This window comes from Abramis brama (genome assembly GCF_963993115.1).
Source record: "Abramis brama genome assembly, chromosome: 4".
NCBI lineage: Eukaryota > Metazoa > Chordata > Actinopteri > Cypriniformes > Leuciscidae > Abramis > Abramis brama.
The window spans coordinates 55,260,617-55,280,017 of record NC_139966.1 but is presented as its reverse complement, the minus strand read 5'-3'; the positions used below and the strand labels follow the sequence as shown (position 1 = coordinate 55,280,017).

At 39.5% G+C, this 19,401-nt stretch overlaps 1 protein-coding gene across 1 annotated transcript; it reads right to left on the bottom strand.

Annotated features, from left to right (window-relative positions):
- Window positions 1-9,312: 9,312 nt before the first annotated feature.
- Window positions 9,313-19,043, bottom strand: LOC311080922 (B-cell receptor CD22). Its single transcript, XM_084111158.1, has 8 exons — window positions 18,983-19,043; window positions 18,353-18,416; window positions 17,857-18,225; window positions 16,686-17,021; window positions 16,328-16,594; window positions 13,907-14,173; window positions 11,702-11,968; window positions 9,313-11,207 (listed from the first exon to the last, which is right to left on the bottom strand). Exons 2-8 carry the CDS (start codon window positions 18,399-18,401, stop codon window positions 11,182-11,184), a joined length of 1,581 nt encoding a protein of 526 aa, XP_083967284.1. The 5' UTR covers window positions 18,402-18,416; window positions 18,983-19,043; the 3' UTR covers window positions 9,313-11,181.
- Between the last annotated feature and the right edge of the window lie 358 nt (window positions 19,044-19,401).

Sequence of the window (19,401 nt, the reverse complement as noted above, 5' to 3'; positions counted from 1 at the left end):
CTACCCTGGTTTTGAGCCTAGCTCCTGAAACGCTCGGTTTTTATGGGCGTGCCGCATTGAAGACTTGGAAGTCAACGCCCACTGCTATGATTGGATAACAGTTTTGCATATTATAATGAGTTTCATGTAATGCGCAAATCAGTGGGCGGGGCTAAACAGGCAGTGTTGAAGTAGGCGTTGATCTTCTTCTGCGGAGGCAGGGTTTGATACTCTTTGACGTCATAGATCCCCACTTTGAAAAACCTGTCGTTTGCTGTGCCTGGTGTCAATAAAAGCTTTTATTGGACTAACAAGGAAGTTTTCAGTTCTGAAACTTACAGGATATTCTTATAGTATGAAGACCTCTTATATGTCAAAAGTTCAAGGAAAATTTGATTTCTCAGTTCATCACCTCTTTAAACAGCAATTATAATGGCATCATCAGTGTTGGGTTTAATGCTGTTAGCAAGGTTACAGACAGACAGATGAAGATCAGGATAAAGTTCAAATGCAGGGTTTAATAATCCAACTGTCACGGCGCGCACACAAAAGGGTGAATTCCAAGTGCAGCTTTATTTTGGGTAATCCGTAATCATATCCACAAACAGGTAAAAGGTCATAATCCATGTAAATCAGTCCAAAACAAGAAACAAACAAACAAACCAAGACAGACTCTGAGATGCGGGTGACAATACAAGGACTCCACACCAGTGACTAAAACAGACGGTATAAATAGACAGACACTTAACAAGGTGAGTGGGAACAGCTGAGTGTTATAATGAATAATGAGTCCGACAAGTATGGAAGTAAAATAATGTCAAATGTTTTTGAAATTAAAAGCCTGTTGAATTGCACTACTTGAAAAAACATAGGCATTTCATTAACCATGTGTCACGGAATGGTAAACGAGAGTCGAGGATACAAATGCAGAGTTAGTTTATTAGTGACACGCAGGTACGGTATAAACACAAAAACTCAGGAACTCCAGGAAACAAGAAACACGGACAACGAACCAGCACAAGACTACAAACACAAGGAGGCTAAATAGGGGAACAAACAAAGGAGGGTAACGAGACAGACAGGTGGGACAAATTAACCAATAATCAGATAACAAGATGGGAGGGGCTAGACAATAGACACGAGCACATGGCCCAAAATAACAAAACACCCATGTGCAGCACAAGACAGGACAGGCATGTGACATTACCCCCTCCCTACGGAGCGGCTACCAGACGCTCCATAAGACCAGGGCGGGACGGGAGGGACAGACCAGGGCGGGACGGGAGAGACAGACCAGGGCGGGACGGGAGGGACAGACCAGGGCGGGACGGGAGGGACAGACCAGGGCGGGACAAGGGGAATGGATAGTTCAGAAGACCAGGGAGACACACAACGTTCGGGAGTCCAGGGCAGAGCAGACAGTCCATCGGGCGGCCAGGGCGGAGACGACAGTCCATCGGGCGGCCAGGGCGGAGACGACAGTCCATCGGGCGGCCAGGGCGGAGACTCTTCCTCGGGCGGCCAGGGCGGAGACTCTCCCTCGGGCGGCCAGGGCGGAGACTCTCCCTCGGGCGGCCAGGGCGGAGACTCTCCCTCGGGCGGCCAGGGCGGAGACTCTCCCTCGGTCGGCCAGGGCGGAGACTCTCCCTCGGGCGGCCAAGGAACAGGCACCGGCTCAGGAACAGACACCACCGGCTCAGACACCACCGGCTCAGGAACAGATACCACCGGCTCAGGAACAGACACCACCAGTTCAGACACCACCAGTTCAGGAACAGATACCACCGGCCCAGGAACAGACACCACCAGCTCAGACACCACCGGCTCGGGAACAGGCACCGGCTCAGACACCACCGGCTCAGGCACTGGAACTGGCACCACCGACTCAGGCACTGGAACTGGCACCACCGACTCAGGCACTGAAAACTGGCACCACCGACTCAGGCACTGGAACTGGCACCACCGGTTCAGACACCACCGGCTCAGGCTCAGGAACAGACACCACCGGCTCAGGCTCAGGAACAGACACCACCGACTCAGGCTCAGGAACAGACACAGGCTCGACGGCGGCCATCTTGTCAGGGGACACAGGCTCGGCAGGCGTGACGTGAACAGGCTCGGCGACGGCCATCTTGTCTGAAGACACAGGCTCGGCAGGCATGACGTGAACAGGCTCGGACTGGGCAGACGCGACGTGAACAGTCTCTGTCTGGGCAGACGCGACGTGAACAGTCTCTGGCTGGGCAGACGTGACGTGAACAGTCTCTGGCTGGGCAGACGTGAACAGTCTCTGGCTGGGCAGACGTGAACAGTCTCTGGCTGGGCAGACGTGACGTGAATAATCTCTGGCTGGGCAGACGTGACCTGAACAGGCTCTGGCTGGGCAGACGTGACGTGGACAGTCTCTGGATCGGCAGATGTGACGTGAATAGATCTTGTATAGTTTTTCGAAGTAATCCAACAGAGTCTCAGCTGCTCTGTCTATCTCAGACTGCACAGGGACCTCCGAGACTGGGACCACTGGAACTGGGACCACCGGAACTGGGATCACCGGACTTGGGATCACCGGAACTGGGACCATCGGAACTGGGACCACCGGACTTGGGATCACCGGAACTGGGACCACCGGAACTGGGACCACCGGAACTGGCATGGAGGAAGTCTTCCTTCTCCTCCTCCGTTTCGGGACCACCGGAACTGGGACCACTGGACTCGGGACCACCGGAACTGGGACCACCGAACTCGGGACCACCGGAACTGGGACCACCGGAACAGGCACAGAGGAAGTCTTCCCACCTCTCCTCCGTTTCGGGACCAGCGACGAAGGCTTTCCCTTCCACTGACTGCCATCTGCCGTGATACTCTCCTCCTCCAAAGTCCTTTGAGCGCATCTGGAAAAGTACTCCAGCAAGGAAATAGAGGCTCCTTCTCCCTCTCCCTGAGGAAAAATTTCACTCCGCTGTATCCACATACTTGGCTGGTTCGTTCTGTCACGGAATGGTAAACGAGAGTCGAGGATACAAATGCAGAGTTAGTTTATTAGTGACATGCAGGTACGGTACAAACACAAAAACTCAGGAACTCCAGGAAACAAGAAACACGGACAACGAACCAGCACAAGACTACAAACACAAGGAGGCTAAATAGGGGAACAAACAAAGGAGGGTAACGAGACAGACAGGTGGGACAAATCAACCAATAATCAGATAACAAGATGGGAGGGGCTAGACAATAGACACGAGCACATGGCCCAAAATAACAAAACACCCATGTGCAGCACAAGACAGGACAGGCATGTGACACCATGCTTTGATTTTAATGCATTGTATTTTTAGGGCTTGCATTTTTATGGGCTGAAATTCAACATGGTTGAATATTTAAGCTGTGAATATTTCAATTAAAAACATTTCAAACACCTTTTCATTATTAAAAATTCAATAATCCATATTCACCTTTCATATTTCACTTCCAAAATATTCTATTTTAAAAATACAACCAATAATATTCAACAGGCAATTTTCGGTCCATTTTATTTTACAACACGCGCTTTTGCACCACCCGCTGGTGAGGTCGACTAACAGCAGATGGAGAGTATGCTCGGTAATCTACTGCTTTTCCTGCAGTTCCTGGACGTCAATGTTGAATTTACTGTCGAATTTGAACCACTGAATTTGTGGAAGCGAATTTGCAAAGCGAAATAAAATGGACCGAAAATTGCCTGTTGAATATTATAGGTTGTATTTTTAAACAGTTTGAATATTTTGGAAGTGAAATATGAAAGGTGAATATGGATTATTGAATTTTTAATAATGAAAAGGTGTTTGAAATGTTTTTAATTGAAATATTCACAGCTTAAATATTCAACCATGTTGAATTTCAGCCCATAAAAATGCAAGCCCTAAAAATACAATGCATTAAAATGCAAGCATGGTTAATGCAATGCCTATTTTTTTCAAGTAGTGCAATTCAACAGGCTTTTTATTTTAAAAACATTTGACATTATTTTACTTCCATAGACAAGGGTGATGGGGATCCAATAGCGACTGACACCTGTGGGGGAAGAGGACCTCTAGTGGCTACCCAGGGGACATCACCCATACATTGTGACATTACCCCCCCTCTAAGGAGCGGCTACCAGACGCTCCTAGAAACAAAACAAAGGGCCAGGTCCATGGAGCGGAAGAAGGTCTGGAAACTGCGACAAGATGGCAGGTCAGGGTGGAGAGGGTGGTGCAGGTGACCAGGCCGGAGCAGGCAGTGCAGGCGACCAGGTCGGATTCCGCCATTCAGGAACCCAGGAAGGTGCAAGTCGTGCAGTTGGCCAGGGTGGAGACCACCCTTCTGCGGCCATGGTGGAGACGACCATTTGGGCGGCCATGGCGCAGGAACAGACTGTGGCTCAGGAACAGAAACAGACACCGGCTCAGGAACAGACTGTGGCTCAGGAACAGGCTCAGAAACAGACACCGGCTCAGGAACAGGAACAGACTGCGGCTCAGGAACAGGCTCAGGAACAGACACCGGCTCAGAAACAGGAACAGACACCGGCTCAGCGGCAGCCATCTTGTCCGGAGACACTGGCTCGGCGGCGGCCATCTTATCCGGAGACACTGGCTCGGCGGCGGACATCTTGTCCGGAGACACTGGCTCGGCGGCGGCCATCTTGTCCGGAAACACTGGCTCGGCGGCGGCCATCTTGTCCGGAGACACTGGCTCGGCGGAGGCCATCTTGTCCGGAGACACTGGCTCTGGATCGGCAGACGTGACGTGAACAGTCTCTGGATCGGCAGAACCCATGTGCTTCCTCCATGCATGCAGAATGATAGGGATTGTAGTCCAATAGTGACTGACACCTGTGGGGGAAGAGGACCTCTAGTGGCTACCCAGGGGACATCACCCTTACATTGTGACACCAACAGGCAAAAATAACAGAAGGTAGTAGCAACACATAAACGCTAGCTCAAACAAGATCGGACAAACACTGAGTGAAGGTGGGGAACTTAAATACACATTGTGGTTAACTAAATGACGAAGAGCTGTGATAAAGATTAGTGTCCATGGGAACTGATGAGTGGCGGGAAACTCAAACAAAGGAACACGTGACTAATGAAAACACTAAAAGTCATGAAAACGAAACTAATAACCAACAACTGATTTTTGTAACAAATGCATTACTAACTAATTAATTACTGTAATTTAATCACTTTTCATTCAAAAAGTAAAGAATGGGATTACTCTAGTTTTTCTGTAATTTATTTACAGTTACTTATGGTTTAATTCCATTAAATAGATTATAGAATAATTCTATATAAAACAATAGTGGATTTAATGTCAAAATTTTACCTTTTATGGTAAAATGTGATGTAACCTTGCAATTTATTTGAAATAATTAAAAGCAGTTTCATGTCTATCTTTGTATTGTTCAACTGGTCAAGGTTGATATGGGATTTAGAAAGTAACTAGTAATAAGCAATGCAGTAATTTTTAGAAAGAGTCATTAGTACAGTAATCTAATTACACTGTTGAAGCTTATGAATTGAAATCGTGAAATTTGTGTCAAGAACTAATAAAACAAGCATACCAGCCATTCTCTACCATGTAAACATTGTAAAATGTTGTCACTAAACATAATGAAATTCTGTTTATTTACCAAATGTTTTAGCTAAACTCAAAAGTTGGCAGCCCTGAACAACAGACGCATGTCCTCTCGTGATCTGCTATTGGTGAGTAACTACTTTGGTGGCTTAATCCCCTGATTATTGTCGAAAGCCCCTGATCTTTTTGAAGATTCACTCACATTATAAATGTAAAATAATATACATTTTAATATAAATTCTTACAGTTTGTTTGCCCTTGTCTAGTTGTGATGAAAAAGAGAAAAGGTTGTTTTCGATCTAAACATAATGCGTTGAACAGACAGCTTAACCGTTGCGATTTTTTTAGTTACTCGCACCACGTTTCAGAACGCAATGTCAAGTTAAGCGTTCAACTTTGACACCCAGTGCTCTTTTGTATTTTGTTCACTTTTTTTAAAAGCACAAACGTGTTCGTTAATTGAACTCACAGCAGTTTTAAAACCTTCATAATGAGAAATAAAACCTTCAATAATCAAAAGATATTTGTCCAAAAATTATGAAAGGATACTTTTTTATGTAACTTTTTTGTTTAGCATTTTAAATGAGTTAAAAATTTTATTTTTATTATATCAATATCAACCGCTCAGTGTGTATCACTGAGAAATGTCCTGCTCGAGTTATCCTTGCGATGGAGGTTCGGGTTGAATGACTAGTTCATCCAGTGTTTCATCATCGCACTCGCGCTCGGATTGATATGGTAAAATCTACGTCATTGTTCGTTACTGTGTTTAGTTTACGGTGTAGGAAGTCTCAGGAAAAGCAGAGCTGACGTTGTTATGGCAATGGGCGTTTTTGTTTTCGACACGCACGCTGTACGCTGTAAACCAATCACAACAGACTGAGCTCTCTGGCCAATCAGAGCAGAGTAACTCGTGGAAAGGAGGGATTTAGAGAGATTGATTCATCTGACGAGTCGTTTGAGAATCATTGAAAATGTGGTGATGTGCAAATGTATTTTATGAGAAAATAAAACAGTTTTTTGACCTTTGATGCATGTAAACCTGTGCTGTAGACTCCAAAACAACATTAGGAAACTTTAAAATAGCATAATTTAACAAAGATGAATCTGTATTTAATACAGTTAACACTTCAGTGTTATTTTACATTTAATTATTATATCTGTACCTGAATACTACTGTTGGACCTTACTTTATTTGTAACTTTGTTATATTGTATTTATCTTGTAATTAGTTTATTTGCATTATTTTTTTTATTTTTTTTGGTTATCTGAAATCCAATCCGTGACTCAAAAACCATAATATGATCTAAACCGTGAGTTTTGTTATTCGTTGCACCACTAGAAAAGAGACAACACTGACATGCTCCAACATAAATTAGAAAGCTTTTACACTACTCAGTCATGACCAACCATACAAGAATTTATCATGTTTTATTGTATTAACAAGATGTAGTTATACAATAGTTAGGCTGCTATTTTTCATAGAAAGTATGTAGAAATACAGAGATAGAGTTGAGATACAGATACAAATAGAGATACAGTAGTACATTGTCCTATAAGCACTGATCTTACCTGTAATTATAGTTTCAACAAACGCCACAAGTACAAAGAAGAATCAAGAGCTTTAGAAACTGGACTGTCATGAATTATGGACCAAACTAGTTTTCTCTGTGTAAAATGTGCTCTGTTCTGATGATTGATATTAGGAAAAACCTGGCTTTCTGATATCCAAAAAGATTACATAAATCATTAAGGGCATGCAAGGAATACAAGGAATTACATGCAAACAAGGAATTATGTTCATTATTGATTAATTGCAGTAAACAGCTTTGCATGTGTAGTTGTATGTAAGCTACCACAATAAAAAAAAAAAAAGCATGCAAACGCTTCACACTTCAGCCTCAGTGGCTCTTCCAATCCAATCTACACTCACGCATCTGTGTAGTCAGCATTACGAGATGCTCACTTGGTTAACTTCTACTGTAACATCGGAACTCTAATACTGTAAACGTTTCACTTTTTTTTTTAGAAACTGAGACGTGTTAGAATTGCTACAGATGGTGTCAGGAGCTCAACTGGCCCAAATGCCTGACAGTATTCTCATATTAATAACTAAATTCTAGACTTATTGTTAAATCATGTGAAGAGCATTTTTATGTGAGCATGTCAAAAACTAATTATTTTGAGAGCATAAAATAGGAATTAAGCAAGACTAAGCAAAAAATTAAACAAAATCTATTCTAACACTTTCATTACAAAAAATTCTCCATCAAACATTTTCACCATATAAATACACTATATTGTGGTGTAAATACTCGAGTCCAATATATAATGATTGTGGTTCTGAGCTGTACAGACGTATCGTCCGCTGTGTGTCGGGTCGGTGTTGCTGATGGTCCTCTAATGATCTGCTATTGGTGAGTAACTACTTTGGTGGCTTAATCCCCTGATTATTGTCGAAAGCCCCTGATCTTTTTGAAGATTCACTCACATTATAAATGTAAAATAATATACATTTTAATATAAATTCTTACAAATTCGTCAATATAAATTTGTTTATTCGCCCTTGTCTAGTTGTGATGAAAAAGAGAAAAGGTTGTTTTCGATCTAAACATAATGCGTTGAACAGACAGCTTAACCGTTGCGATTTTTTTAGTTACTCGCACCACGTTTCAGAACGCAATGTCAAGTTAAGCGTTCAACTTTGACACCCAGTGCTCTTTTCCATTTTGTTCACTTTTTTTAAAAGCACAAACGTGTTCGTTAATTGAACTCACAGCAGTTTTAAAACCTTCATAATGAGAAATAAAACCTTCAATAATCAAAAGATATTTGTCCAAAAATTATGAAAGGATACTTTTTTATGTAACTTTTTTGTTTAGCATTTTAAATGAGTTAAAATTTTTATTTTATTATATCAATATCAACCGCTCAGTGTGTATCATTGAGAAACGTCCTGCTCGAGTTATCCTCGCGATGGAGGTTCGGGTTGAATGACTAGTTCATCCAGTGTTTCATCATCGCACTCGCGCTCGGATTGATATGGTAAAATCTACGTCATTGTTCGTTACTGTGTTTAGTTTACGGTGTAGGAAGTCTCAGGACAAGCAGAGCTGACGTTGTTATGGCAATGGGCGTTTTTGTTTTCGACACGCACGCTGTACGCTGTAAACCAATCACAACAGACTGAGCTCTCTGGCCAATCAGAGCAGAGTAACTCGTGGAAAGGAGGGATTTAGAGAGATTGATTCATCTGACGAGTCGTTTGAGAATCATTGAAAATGTGGTGATGTGCAAATGTATTTTATGAGAAAATGAAACAGTTTTTTGACCTTTGATGCATGTAAACCTGTGCTGTAGACTCCAAAACAACATTAGGAAACTTTAAAATAGCATAATTGGGGTACTTTAACAAAGATGAATCTGTATTTAATACAGTTAACACTTCAGTGTTATTTTACATTTAATTATTACTTATCTGTACCTGAATACTACTGTTGGACCTTACTTTATTTGTAACTTTGTTATATTGTATTTATCTTGTAATTAGTTTATTTGCATTATTTTTTTTTTTTTTTTTTGGTTATCTGAAATCCAATCCGTGACTCAAAAACCATAATATGATCTAAACCGTGAGTTTTGTTATTCGTTGCACCACTAGAAAAGAGACAACACTGACATGCTCCAACATAAATTAGAAAGCTTTTACACTACTCAGTCATGACCAACCATACAAGAATTTATCATGTTTTATTGTATTAACAAGATGTAGTTATACAATAGTTAGGCTGCTATTTTTCATAGAAAGTATGTAGAAATACAGAGATAGAGTTGAGATACAGATACAAATAGAGATACAGTAGTACATTGTCCTATAAGCACTGATCTTACCTGTAATTATAGTTTCAACAAACGCCACAAGTACAAAGAAGAATCAAGAGCTTTAGAAACTGGACTGTCATGAATTATGGACCAAACTAGTTTTCTCTGTGTAAAATGTGCTCTGTTCTGATGATTGATATTAGGAAAAACCTGGCTTTCTGATATCCAAAAAGATTACATAAATCATTAAGGGCATGCAAGGAATACAAGGAATTACATGCAAACAAGGAATTATGTTCATTATTGATTAATTGCAGTAAACAGCTTTGCATGTGTAGTTGTATGTAAGCTACCACAATAAAAAAAAAAAAAGCATGCAAACGCTTCACACTTCAGCCTCAGTGGCTCTTCCAATCCAATCTACACTCACGCATCTGTGTAGTCAGCATTACGAGATGCTCACTTGGTTAACTTCTACTGTTCCATCATAACTCTAATACTGTAAACGTTTCACTTTTTTTTATACAAACTGAGACGTGTTAGAATTGCTACAGATGGTGTCAGGAGCTCAACTGGCCCAAATGCCTGACAGTATTCTCATATTAATCACTAAATTCTAGACTTATTGTTAAATCATGTGAAGAGCATTTTTATGTGAGCATGTCAAAAACTAATTATTTTGAGAGCATAAAATAGGAATTAAGCAAAACTAAGCAAAAAATTAAGCAAAATCTATTCTAACACTTTCATTACAAAAAATTCTCCATCAAACATTTTCACCATATAAATACAGTGGTGTAAATACTCGAGTCCAATATATAATGATTGTGGTTCTGAGCTGTACAGACGTATCGTCCGCTGTGTGTCGGGTCGGTGTTGCTGATGGTCAGGTTCTGTCCGCTCTGCACTGGTTTCAGTGGTTCTTCAGTGTCTCTGTACCAGGTGTAGTTGAGCACCGGTGGGTTTGCATCACTGAGTACGTTTACATGCACCCTCATAATGCGATTATAATGGGATTTTGGCAATATTGCGATTAAACTTTACCTCATGTAAATGCAATACTTCGATGAAACTAATGCGATTAAGCTTATAATCGTAGTAACCATATTTGCATTAAATACAATAAACAGGAATTTAAACACCTTTAATCTCAGTGCTCGGTTCTACACGGATGCCGTGTGTTGTTCACATAACTTCATGAATGAACTCCGTAATATTTTTATGAAGTTTTCTCTTCTCCAAATCACTAAACTGTCAACACAACTCGCTTCGCAGTCTCTGCTCCGTATCTTCATCCAGACGAACGTGACGGCAGTGTAGGCAAACCCGGTGTAGTGCCGAATTCTGTGACTCTAGTAGGCGCTGTAGTGATGGTAGGGTTAAGATTAGGATTGGGATTAGGAGTAGGTTGGATTAGCACAATACAGCGCCTACTAGGGTCACAGAATTCAGCATAACACCTGCAATGCAATATACATCATGGCATAGAATAATATCTAGTACCTCCTTAAAAATGTATTGAATTTGATATGAGTAGATTAAAACATTCATACTGTATGCCTATCTGAGTGTTTTATAACCATACTTATTAGTGAATAATCAGAATAATAAAAAATTGCATGTAAACTGAAAAGTGAAGAGTTCTGCTCGTGTCATGTAAACATCTTACTGTGTTTAAGACCTAGTCTGATTATTAGAAATAATCGCATTATTGGTGCACATGTAAGCGTAGTCACTGCTGCAGCTCAGAGTCACTGAACGGCCCTCCTACAAAACCAGCTGCGTTTACAGACACAGATGTACATGTTCATCTGGAAGAGAAAATCAATCAAGCAATTACATTATGATTTACAGCACTAATTCTAGATGATCAGACAGTGGCTCCTCATACAAAAGTGTCTTTTCAGTGCTGAAAGTCATATTGTGACTGTGTGAAACAAAGTATACATCACATAATGCTTTTATGGTGAAATTGCATCTTTTTCCTGTCAATCCATGTTTATTGTATGACCGTAAACAATGCACTTTCTTTGCATCCAAATGCAATCTAGATCGTGTTATGCAGTTACTGTATTACATTCACAGCATTTATGTCATGTTGTGTTGGCCATGCTGGTTTTAAAAATGATTTATTACATGAAAATTATAAAAACATTAATATTATTATTCCATATTTAACATTTTAAATATAATTTTTATGTTTAATTTATATAGTTTAAGGTTATTTTTTAGCTTTTAAGTCTGAAATCTGAAGTCTGATATAGTAATGACTGTGAGTAAATTAGAAGAGCCTCTTGATACTCACACTGGATGTCCAGCATCACTGATGCGTTCTGAGCGCCGTGTTCGTTCTGAGCTGTACAGACGTATCGTCCGCTGTGTGTCGGGTCGGTGTTGCTGATGGTCAGGTTCTGTCCACTCTGCACTGGTTTCAGTGGTTCTTCAGTGTCTCTGTACCAGGTGTAGTTGAGCACCGGTGGGTTTGCATCACTGCTGCAGCTCAGAGTCACTGAACGGCCCTCCAGAACAAAACCAGATGCACTTACATGCGCAGATGTGTTTTTAGGAGCATCTAATGGAGAAGAAAAAAATTTAGGCAATCAAAAAATTATTTTTAATAATTGTAAAGTCAATAATGCGATGAAATAAGACTAATGTAAGTATGGGAAGGAATTAGTGACAAATAAAAATGCTTTTCAAAGGGGTGGTTGATTATGATTTCACTTTTCTAACTTTAGTTAGTGTGTAATGTTGCTGTTTGAGCATAAACAACATCTGCAAAGTGACAATGCTCAAAGTTCAGTTGCTTTTTAAGGACTACAACAAACGTCTGGTAGGGACTACTCAACATTCCTCCAGGGTTAGTGACATCACTAACCCTAAAATTTACTTAAACCCCGCCCCCGAAACACGATTCATAGATTATCAAGACAGAATATGCTAATCAATGACTAGAAGATAACTACACATACCGTAAAACTTCAAATAATTGCCCGGGCTTTTATTTTCCCAAATCGCCGAACTGCACCGGTTTGTATTTGAGACAGGCGTCTATATGAGACAGGCCTTTAATTTAGTGTTGAGACTTCACCCTGTGCTGCAATATTCATTTATTTTTACATTCATTTACAGAAATCAGCTGGTTGAATGAAAATTGCTTATGTTATCGGATTTTCAGGTGATATTCTCAATTCATTCAGTTAACGGACGCTCTGAGGTAAAGTGAATTCAGACTGCAGACTAAGCAACGATTGTATTTAATTGTACAGTTCAATCATAACATAGTACAGACATGATCTTAATTCCATAATGTCCTTAAACACAACAATATTGCTTGCCATTAACTGACAAAGTGCGCGTCCGGTGTGCGATACCTCGAGTTGTCATAGACGCGATGCGACGCGGCGCTTCTCGTCCGGTGTGCGAAACCTTGAGTTGTCATAGACGCGACACGGCGCTAACACTCTCTGCCTGCCTTGCTTGCGCTAACAGCTCTGCCCAGATGCGCAGGGCTCTCTTGTGTGCGCAATCTGCTCCATAGAACTGGCTTAAACAGACGATCTGACGGGTTTTAGAAGATTAAATACAACCCGAAACTAAAAAACAGACCAGGCCTCTATTTGAGACCGGCCTTTATTTATCCAAACCTGTAGCCACACCAGGCGTGTAAAAGAGACAGGCGTCTATTTGGGACTCGGGTATTATTTGAAGTTTTACGGTAAGCTACATAAATTCATCAACTAAACATTCAGAAATGTCCTGTTGCATTCTACATGTTGTCTCTTCTTCTTGAGTCTCTCCATCATTGTCTGAATCCGGTTTGAACATAAAAGGCTAAAAGTTTTTGAAATTTTCAGTGCATGTCTGTGTGAGTGCAAGCTGTTGAAGCTCCGCCCCCTGTGCCGGGAGCAGTAGCTCATTTGCATTTAAAGGAACAGACACAAAACTGTGCATTTTTGCTCACCCTCAAAAATTGACAATTTTAACATGTTATATAAAAATGTCTGTGGGGTATTTTGAGCTAAAACTTCACATACACATTCTGGGGACATCAGAGACTTATTTTTACATCTTGTAAAAAGGGCATTATACCACCCCTTTAAATCGTACACATTTTCTCATCCATGTAAAAGGGTCCGCTGTCAGCAGGTTAAAGGACTACAAAGTCATGTTTATTATATTTGCATTTAGTTCTTGTCATCCACAGTACATTTACAAGCCTAGTAAAGGTTGAAAAAACTGTTTAAGTGAAGATCATTTATAGTAGCGGTTGTTTTTATAGTTTATAGTTTTTATATTTAAAAATATATATAAAATAATTGTAATATAATATGTATAATTTATATTTTGTGTATTTATTTACACTATTCCTCTCTCTCTTTCTCTGCATATAAAATAAATGATATGCAATATTTTATACTTCTAGTATATATGTGTGTATAAAGTCTGAAATCTGAAGTCTGATAAAGTAATGACTGTGAGTAAATTAGAAGAGCCTCTTGATACTCACACTGGATGTCCAGCATCACTGATGCGCTCTGAGCGCCGTGTTCGTTCTGAGCTGTACAGACGTATCGTCCGCTGTGTGTCGGGTCGGTGTTGCTGATGGTCAGGTTCTGTCCGCTCTGTACTGGTTTCAGTGGTTCTTCAGTGTCTCTGTACCAGGTGTAGTTGAGCACCGGTGGGTTTGCATCACTGCTGCAGCTCAGAGTCACTGAACGGCCCTCCAGAACAAAACCAGATGCACTTACATGCGCAGATGTGTTTTTAGGAGCATCTAATGGAGATGAAAAAAATGTTGGCCTAAATTTAGTCCTCAAAAAATGTACAATTATTTTGAATAATTGTAAAGTCATTAATGCGATGAAATAAGACTAATGTAAGTATGGGAAGGAATTAGTGACAAATAAAAATGCTTTTCAAAGGGGTGGTTGATTATGATTTAACTTTTCTAACTTTAGTTAGTGTGTAATGTTGCTGTTTGAGCATAAACAACACTGCAAAGTGACAATGCTCAAAGTTCATTTGCTTTTTAAGGACTACAACAAACGGCTGGTAGGGACTACACAACATTCCTCCAGGATTAGTGAATCACTAACCCTAAAATGTACATAAACCCGCCCCCGGAACACGATTTATAGATTATCAAGTCAGAATATGCTTATCAATGACTAGAAGATAACTACACATAAGCTACATAAATTCATCAACTAAACATTCAGAAATGTCCTGTTGCTTCTACATGTTGTCACTTCTTGAGTCTCTCCATCATTGTCTGAATCCGGTTTGAACATAAAAGGCTAAAAGTTTTTGAAATTTTCAGTGCATGTCTGTGTGAGTGCAAGCTCTTGTAGCTCCGCCCCCTGTGCCGGTAGCAGTAGCTCATTTGCATTTAAAGGAACAGACACAAAACTGTGCGTTTTTGCTCACCCTCAAAAATTGACAATTTTAACATGCTATATAAAAATATCTGTGGGGTATTTTGAGCTAAAACTTTACACACTCTGGGGACATCAGAGACTTATTTTACATCTTGTGAAAAGGGCATTACAGGTGCTGGTCATAAAATTAGAATATCATCAAAAAGGTGATTTATTTCAAGAATTCAACTTAACAGGTGAAACTAATATATTATATAGACTCATTACATGCAAAGTGAGATATTTCAAGCCTTTATTTGTTATAATTTTGATGATTATGGCTTACAGCTTATGAAACCCACGAAATCAAAATCCCAGAAAATTATAATATTACATGAAATCACACAGTAATTACACAGTAATACCAATGTCATTGAACCAGGTTTTGGTTCTTTTGGCAGTGTGGGTAGGTGCAAATCCGGCTGGAAAATGAAGTCAGCATCTCCATAAAGCTTGTCTGCTGAAGGAAGCATGAGGTGCTCTGAATATGTCCTGGTAGACGGCTGCGTTGAGTGGACAGCACAGTGGACCAACACCAGCCGATGACATGGCTCCCCAAACCAACACAGACTGTGGAAACTTCACACTGGACTTCAAGCATCTTGGATTGTGTGCCTCTCCATTCTTCCTCCAGACTCTGGGACCTTGGTTTCCAAATGAGATGCAAAATTTGCTCTCATCAGAAAAGAGGACTTTGGTCCACTGTGCTTTATTAAATCCAGAGTCAACGTGGCCGTCTACCAGGACATTTTCAGAGCACTTCATGCTTCCTTCATTTTCCAGCAGGATTTGCACCTGCCCACACTGCCAAAAGAACCCAAACCTGGTTCAATGACCATAGTATTACTGTGTAATTACTGTGTGATTTCATGTAATATTCTAATTTTCTAAATTTCTCAATTTTGATTTTGTGGGTTTCATAAGCTGTAAGCCATAATCATCAAAATTATAACAAATAAAAGCTTGAAATATCTCACTTTGCATGTAATGAGTCTATATAATATATTAGTTTCACCTGTTAAGTTGAATTCTTGAAATAAATCAACTTTTTGATGATATTCTAATTTTATGACCAGCACCTGTATACCACCCCTTTAAATAGTACACATTTTCTCATCCATGTAAAAAGGGTCCGCTGTCAGCAGGTTAAAGGACTACAAAGTCATGTTTATTACATTTGCATTTAGTTCTTTTCGTTCACTGTACATTTACAAGCCTAGTAAAGGTTGAAAAAAACTGTTTAAGCGAAGATCATTTATAGTAGCGGTTGTTTTTATAATTTATATTTTTTATATTTAAAAATATATATAAAATAATTGTAATATAATTTGTATAATTTATATTTTGTGTATTTATTTGCACTATTCCTATCTCTCTTTCTCTGCATATAAAATAAATTATATGCAATATTTCATACTTCTAGTGTATATATATGTGTGTATAAAGTCTGAAATCTGAAGTCTGATATAGTAATGACTGTGAGTAAATTAGAAGAGACTCTTGATACTCACACTGGACGTCCAGCATCACTGATGCGTTCTGAGCGCCGTGTTCGTTCTGAGCTGTACAGACGTATCGTCCGCTGTGTGTCGGGTCGGTGTTGCTGATGGTCAGGTTCTGTCCGCTCTGCACTGGTTTCAGTGGTTCTTCAGTGTCTCTGTACCAGGTGTAGTTGAGCACCGGTGGGTTTGCATCACTGCTGCAGCTCAGAGTCACTGAACGGCCCTCCAGAACAAAACCAGATGCACTTACATGCGCAGATGTGTTTTTAGGAGCATCTAATGGAGAAGAAAAACATTCAGGCAATTATGTTATGATTTACAGCTCTAGATGATCAGACAGTATTGATTGAAATAATCCCTGTCTTACACTGAACACGTAGCATAGGGGACTTTTTGTGTTTTGTGATCTGCTCCTGAAGCTGGTGTGTTACAGTGCAGGTGAAATTGGCTAAATGATGACGGTGAGTTACAGTGAAGATCAGATCAGAGATGAGCTCAGTTTGCTCCTGACGCTGCTGTTGTGTGACGCTCTCGTTGAGGAGGTGTTCAGGAGACGAGCTCCATGTGAGATTTGCTGGACGAGAGGAACAGAAGATCTTAGTCGAGCAGCGCAGATTCACAGAGCTTCCCTCCGTCACCTCCGTCACCTCCTTCACCTTCTGCTGATCCTTAAACAGACTCACTGTGGGTTTGGGTGGAGACTCTACAACACATAGAGATGCAGTCAAACATTACAGGATTATCATATCCAATAATGAAGGCACATATTGTACATTAGTAGATTTATTTTTCAATGCAACTCATTTTGCAACTTATTTGCAAAACTCATTTTGTATTTGGGACTTAAGCTTGGAATTTTGTGAATGTGCGAGACTTCCGATTCAGACATTATGCCGCTATAGACATTATGCACAAGAGAAACAAGCGTGCAGACATCTTTAGAATTTTGTGTTTTTGCTGTAGCTCTGTATATTTCTGTGGCAGCGCTGTTGAAGAGTAGCTGGTAAAGTGGATTTACTTATTGTAGAGTTAATGAAAGTTATCATGAGCATTGTAATGTCTGTAATGTCATGAAAAATCCCTGTAGACCTGGAAGATTTTAAAACGAGCGGTTCATTCATAAATCCATAAGATCTTACATGCTGTGGAAATACAAACCAGAAGACAGAACACAACAAGCACATTGCTGAAACTGGGCGGGGCTACATAAGGTCTACTGGTAAATAATAACTAATAACAAAGTGCAGTTATTGATGAAACTACTGTGTTTTATGACTATGATATGAATATGATATAAGAAATGAAAATAATGTGATAATTATCAGTTTGCAATATAAAGCTGCATAATGGACTGTTTTGTACAGGCAAATAAATTTTACGCACAATTACGTTACAGAATATTAATTCAGCAAAGGAATAATAACAAATGGCCACACTGCACTTACATTAAGATAGATAGATAGATAGATAGATAGATAGATAGATAGATAGATAGATAGATAGATAGATAGATGCAGCATGAACAATATGACACTCACCTATGATGCCAATTTCAACTTGGGAGTATTTCTTACTTTTTACGTAGCTAAATTTTAATTTATCTTTGCCTTCAATTCTGAAGAAATATGACCCATTATCACTCTGATGGACATTATTGAAGCGGGTGGTGCAGTTTTTCTCTGTAGGAGTGCCAAATATTTGTCCTTTTATCGATGCAGTGTCGGGGCTACTGGAGTCAAACACTACAGTGGGAGAGTCTCCGTCTTTATTCCATATTCTCTTTACATCTTCAGTGAGTTCTGTTACATATTCATCATTAATATCAAATGTGCAGGGTATGAAAACACAGGATCCTTGTAGAGCTTCTACTCTCTCCGGCAGACTGATACTAAAGCCACAAAAAACTCCTAAAACACACAGACAAGAGGAACTGATCACACAGAGTTTACATGCAGAATAAACTGATGCACTTATTCATATGGGAATGCTTTCAGAATATTAATTCAGCAGAGGAATAATCTATAAGAATGAAACCTTGTATCAGACATCCAGTGAGGAGGAACGTCACAGATATTTCCATCATTTACATTCACTCCACCTTACAACAGAAAATACAAACACAATCATATACACTCTTAAAATAAACTGAAAAACCTTTAACATCCGTTGAATCTTTCCATTCCATAAAAGCTTCTTTATAGTGAAAAAACAATGTTCTTTAGATTAAACTTTAGAACTTTAGATTTTATTAAAAGGTTCTTCATATTAAGAAAATGTTTTTTTTTTTTAAGTGTTCACTGAAAGTTTCCATGAATTGTTCTTCTATGGAATCGCTGTGAAAAAACACTCTTTTAGAATCTTTATTTGTAAGAGTGTATAAACTTAACAGCAGTTATTTCCTTTTTAAACTTGTACATGAATTTTTAGCTGTTGGTGTAAACATATTATTTTCTAAATCCAAAAACAATTTTTCATGAGTGAGATAAATATCATGAGAAAAAATACAGGCTACTAAATCAAAACTCTAAATCACTGAAAAATCTTAAATTCATTTTAGAAAGATTAAAAACAGTTTAATCTTGGACATGTTTACAACCTGAGTGTCAAAAGACTGAAAATCTCTAAACGACAGAAGTTTTAGTGTGTTGTGTGTAAATGACTTACCGGAGAAGAGTGAAAGAGCGACTGTGACTCTTCTACACTGGATAGAGGGAGATCTGTGTGTGAAAACAACACGTCTTTACTTCTATTAGAGTTTTACCACTTCCCCTTTCAGTCCGAACTAAATAACTATAGCCTGACTGAGTAATATATGCTAATCAGTATGAAGCTTATTGAATAATATTCAAAAAATCATTTCTTTATATTTACTTGAAACATCTTGTGAGATCCAGTGTAGAAATAATAATTCTCAACGCACAATAGTTCCTAAATATTATTCAGGAATAAGTGTTGAATCACATTTAAAACGCAATCTGTTAAGGAAACATTAACATTTAATTTCTTCACGTTTTTTACTTTTTAAGGTTGGCTATTATAGTATTACAGTAAGAAACATGGGAAATTCAGGACTAAATAGCTTG

What these genes read in the sequence shown, in the direction of transcription:
- LOC311080922 (XM_084111158.1), bottom strand. Translation starts at nt 18,401, where the DNA reads ATGATGGAAATATCTGTGACGTTCCTCCTCACTGGATGTCTGATACAA. An exon ending in AGTTGAAATTGGCATCATAG is followed by an intron (nt 17,022 to 17,856) that starts GTGAGTGTCATA and finishes TATGTGTTGTAG; the next exon opens with AGTCTCCACCCAAACCCACA. An exon ending in AGTGATGCTGGACATCCAGT is followed by an intron (nt 11,969 to 13,906) that starts GTGAGTATCAAG and finishes CTTCTCCATTAG; the next exon opens with ATGCTCCTAAAAACACATCT.